Source organism: Nanorana parkeri, unplaced genomic scaffold, assembly GCF_000935625.1.
Source record: "Nanorana parkeri isolate BGI_ZX_2015 unplaced genomic scaffold, ASM93562v1 scaffold1759, whole genome shotgun sequence".
Classification (NCBI taxonomy): Eukaryota; Metazoa; Chordata; class Amphibia; order Anura; family Dicroglossidae; genus Nanorana; species Nanorana parkeri.
The window spans coordinates 4,553-9,647 of NW_017308027.1; the positions used below are offsets into that span (position 1 = coordinate 4,553).

At 43.8% G+C, this 5,095-nt stretch overlaps 1 protein-coding gene across 1 annotated transcript in view; it reads left to right on the forward strand.

Moving 5' to 3' along the window:
* The first annotated feature begins 4,273 nt into the window (after positions 1–4,273).
* The window catches only part of LOC108799561 (RE1-silencing transcription factor A-like), a 3,765-nt gene continuing 2,943 nt past the window's right edge, over positions 4,274–5,095 (forward strand). Inside the window, exons 1-2 of the mRNA XM_018571436.1 lie at positions 4,274–4,295; positions 4,403–4,483. Of these exons, the coding sequence (XP_018426938.1) occupies positions 4,274–4,295; positions 4,403–4,483 (103 nt within the window). The remainder of the gene's footprint in view (positions 4,296–4,402; positions 4,484–5,095) is intronic.

Genomic DNA, 5,095 nt, shown 5'->3' on the forward strand with positions numbered 1-5,095 from the left:
TTGTAAAAAAATTCTTTGAATAAAAAACAGAATTTATAAAATAGAAAAAGATATTTAGGACACAAAGTCCTATCTCTTTTTCTGTATCCCCTGTTATCAATGAACAGGAATGAGTGTTCCTGTTCATTGATAACATGAGGACATGGTATGTTTACTATACCTACAACTATGAATGAACATGAGGTGATGCAGATCACTCCCATTCATTCATAATTGAGGATATAGTTAACATACCATGTCCTCAATTATCCACAAACACTCAGCGATCACTGATTGCTGAGTGTTTGTGCTCGCTCTCCTCTCTGACACGCTGTCACAGGAGGCTGATCGAGCGGAGCAGGGAGGTGAGCTCAGCCTCCTGTGACGGCGCTGGCTGTCTCCGCCCACACACCGCTCTGCCGGACTGTGATAGGCGGCTGAGCGGTGTGGGAGGAGAGACGCCGGCCGCTCAGAGCGCTCTTGTCCTTCAGCGCTCGGCCGGCTGTCACTGTCTTTTCTCCCCGCTGCAACACAGAGCAGCGCCAGCGGGGAGGAAAGAAACCAGGGATGCGCCGATGTATCGGCTGAAACCATGGCTCTTTTGGCATTATGCCAAAAGTGCCATTTTCGGCCGATATATCGGTGCATCCCTAATATAGATCTATCTATATATAGATAGATATGTGCCGATTCCGAGTATTTGGGTATATTGCCCAAATGCTTCGGTACCTCCCCTGATACCCGAACTTCCGATCAGAGGGAGATTTCCTCTGCAGACTTGGAGCCAGATTCCGGGCCAGTCATGAAGCCAGGCGGTGGGTAATGACCCGGCTTTCTGATTTTGGCCAGAATGTAGGCTCGATGCTGATTGGCTAGGAAGCCGACTTCTTATCTTAGCCAATCAACATTAAGCCTGCCCAACAGTAGAGCTGCAGCTAACGATTATTTTCAAAATCGATTAGTTAGCCGATTATTAAGTTCGATTAATCGGTTAATCGGATAGAAAATAAAATACATTTTTAAAAATGAGCAACCAATCGGCAGACGATTAATCGATGATTGAAATAGTTGACAACTTTTTCAATAATCGATTATAATCGATTATGTCGATTAGTTGTTGCAGCCCTACCCAACAGCATGGTGCCTGCTTACCTGGCAGTCAAAAAGCCCAGGTGGCAGGTAATGACACGCCGCCTGGCGAACCTGATTGCGCGGGAAGATGGCTCCATGCTAGCGGAAGATGAATATCGGTACTCGATACCGGTACCCCGTAATGACAAAAAACAAAATTTTAGAAATGTCTGTGAATTTATTAAACAGAAAAAAACTGTTATCTCACATGTACTTAAGTATTCAGACCCTTTATTCAGTACTTTGTTGAAGGACCTTTGGCAGCAATTGAGTCTTTGGGTATGATGTGACAAGCTTTGCACAGCTGGATTGGGGAATTTTCAGCCATTCTTCTTTGCAAATCCTTTCAAGCTCAGTCAGGTTGGATGGGGCTCATCGGTGGACAGCCATTTTCAGGTCTCTCCAGAGATGTTCAATAGGGTTTAAGTCAGGGCTCTGGCTGGGCCACTCTAGGACATTCACAAAGTTGTCCCTAAGCCACGCCTGTGTTGTCTTGGCTGTGTGCTTAGGATCATTGTCCTGTTGGAAGGTGAACCTTTGGCCTAGTCTGAGGTCCCGAGCGCTGTGGAACAAGTTTTCATTGAGGATTTCTCTGTACTTTGCTTAATTTAGCTTTCCCCTCAACCCTCACCAGTCTCTCAGTCCCTGCTGCTGAAAAACACCCACACAGCATGATGCTGCCACCACCATGTTTCACTGTTGGAATGGTATTGGGCCGGTGATGAGCTGTGCCTGGTTTCCTTTAGACATAACATTTAGAATTGAGGCCAAACAGTTCAATCATTGTTTCATCAGACCAGAGAATCTTGTTCCTCACAGTTTGAGAGTCCTTCAGGTACTTTTTTGCAAAGTAAGCAGGCTTTCATGTGTTTTGCAGTGAGGAGAGGCTTCTGTCTAGCCACTCTGCCATAAAGGCCAGATCAGTGGAGGGCTGCAGTGATAGTTGTCCTTCTAATACTTTGTCCCATTTCCTCACAGGATCTCTGGAGCTCAGTCAGCGTGACCATCGTGTTCTTGGTCACCTCTTACTAAGGCCCTTCTCCCCCAAATGCTCAGTTTGGCCGGGCGACCGGCTCTTGGAAGAGTCTTGGTTGTGCCAAATGTCTTCCATTTGAGAATTATGGAAGCCACTGTGCTCTTAGGAACCTTCAGTGTAGCAAAAGGCTTTTTTGGGGGGGTTTTTTGTAGCCTTCCCCAGATCTGTGCCTTGCAATTGTCTCTGAGCTCTGCTGGCCGTACCTTATTGACCTAATGGCTTTTGCTCTGATAAAGTATGCATTGTCAGTTGTTAGGCCTTCTATAGAGAGGAGCTATTCCAAATCATGTTCAATCAATTTCACTTACCACAGGTGGACTCCAAGGTGTAGAAAAATCTCAGCAAATTTCAAGTGTTGTTGCAAAGGGTTTGAATACTTATGCCAATGTGATATTTCCGTTTTTCCTTTTTCATACATTTGCAAACATTTCTAACATTCTGTTTTCACTGTGTTTATTATGGGATACTGGGTGTAGATTGATGAGAAACAAATACATTTTAAACAACTGTAGTATCAGGCTGCAACATAACAAAATTGAATGTCAAATCCCAGGAAAGACAGCTTTTGTTTCTCCCCAGTCTAGTCTTGGGGCTGGAAAAGTATCTGTACTTGTACCAAATATAGTACTTGGTATCTGAACATCTCTAAGAACTGAAAATAGATTTATTTATTTTTGTTGTCCATTGAGGCACACTGGCGAAGTAGTAATCATAGAGTTATACATCGGTCTTCAAGAGATGGACACTGGCAAACAAAATTTTTGAAGTCCAACCCCCCTATAACTCCACTCACAGTGATGTTGCCCCAGTTTGTTTTGCTAGTGTCTTAGGTCACTGGACACTATTTCCTCAGCTCTGCTTAGGTAAATGTTTTTTTAGCCATCAACATTCAATTTTTTTATCCACGGATGAATTGTTTTCTTCAATCAAGATACGTGTACATTGCTTGAGCTTTTTCCTCCACAGCATTTGATATGGTTAGTCCTTGGCAATACCTCAGAGGATTATACCCAAACCCAGCTGGACTCAAAGTGTAGGGCCTACCTATAATATGTCCTATGGCACTGGTCTCTCGTTTTTACGTTCCCTGGACACTCCTTAGACACCTGAGCCTAATGTATAAGTGGGCGTATGCTATCCGCACGACATTCCCACCACTTGATGGATAATAGGAAATTCCTTTGTTCTTTGGATCTAGTGGCGGGAATGTCATAGGAACAGCATTTGCCCATATATGCTGGGCAGAATGTTTATACATCAGCCCTTAAGTGTACTGGTTTATTAGCTGCAGAGGATATTTAAAAGTCCACAGCCATGTCACAGTCTTTGGTGTGTACCAGTTTCTGAAGACTCACTCTGTAAGTAAGCCCATGGATGGGGCAAAGATGTACTGGATTGTGACCTTCAGGCATTGCGCCCTTTGGAATGTTATTAATTATTCAGTTTATGTTTGCACATATTGCGGTATATTTTCCAGTTCAGAGCTCATTAGTGTGACCCTGTCTCCCTACAGTTTTTGAATGGGTATTGTCACAACAAGTCATATTTTTTTTGTGGTGATGGTCAACCTACTAGTGTTGACATCATTCACTTGAGATGGCATAAAGCGCCCGTTAGCTTTTCTTTTTTTTCTTGCAGCCTCTGGCTTACTAGTACTGCTGTCATTACCAATACACATTCTTCCAGCCACCTGCCTCACTCACTGACACCTGCTGCCTTGGTTTGTAATTATGCTGGGCCCTTTTCCCCTTTTGATGACAATATTTTCAGTATCAGGTATATCATGTCTTCTCATTATATTTCTGAGGATGTTCTTGCTTCTGTAGGTGACCTCGCTTCCTGTTCTCCGCTTCTTTTGAGCATGCCTCTCACTTGTCCCTACAGCAACGTAATCCTGGAATTTTTCTGAACCTCTACATCAGTGGTTCTCACCCTGTGTAACTTCGAGGCCCACATTTGTCCTTGGTCATTAAGGCGTGACCCAAATATTATTTCATTTCTGAAATATTCAAATTTATTTCACAACTTGTGCAGTATTCAGCAACGTATATATGCACATTTTAAACCATAAACGGTGAAATGTAAGTGCAGTTGAGGGAAAAACCAATCAAAAAAAGTAATTGAAGCATGAAATTAATGGGAAAACTGGGTATGCTTTTTGCTCTTGAGAAGTGTCTCAAAGTCTGGGGTGACGGTAGACAAAGCAACTCTAAGGTCATGTTCAATGTCCATTCTGTTCTTATATTTTGTCTTCAGCTGAACCAGAACTGAGAAGCCACTCTCACACGGACCCGCACCTTATACAACCGATCCCCCTCTATAGCCGGCGGATCGCTTGTATGTAGACAGGCATCGCTGCCTTTTTTTTAAATTTAGGCAGGTTCCTGCTCGCGTGGGTGGGTGTGGCTGTTTGGACGTTTAAATACGCCCGCTCAGATCTAGGAAGCTCTCGGCCGGCCTCATTTCTACGCCGGCCAGGAGGCGGTTAATGGAATAACCTGCTCTGAGTGGTTCTGAATTTTCCCTTTACCTCCTTGGTAGCCAGTTTTTCTGACCCTACACCTAAGAGTGTGCTTGAGCCCCTGTTATCTTGGACTCATAGCCACCACTTCCTACTCCTATTGGATCTATGTTTAACAAGGTAATTGAGGATCCAGACATAATTGGGTCCAGTTGGATTGGCTCGGTTTGACTTGACCAGTTCTTCCCCTCACAGAATTTCTTTGTCCACAGATCTTATAGCCACAAATCCTTTCTCAGGTTCACTTATGTTTCTATTTACACGCACCTCCTCTCCCATTTGTAAAAAAAAAAAATGCCTGGATTTTCATTCCTGGTCCTAGTGCATTTTTTCCTATTACTTGACCGATCCACTTTTTCACTGGGTTGACTGTGCTTCATCCCAAACTATTTGGACTCTCCTAGTTATGGGTCCTCATGCCCCCCCCC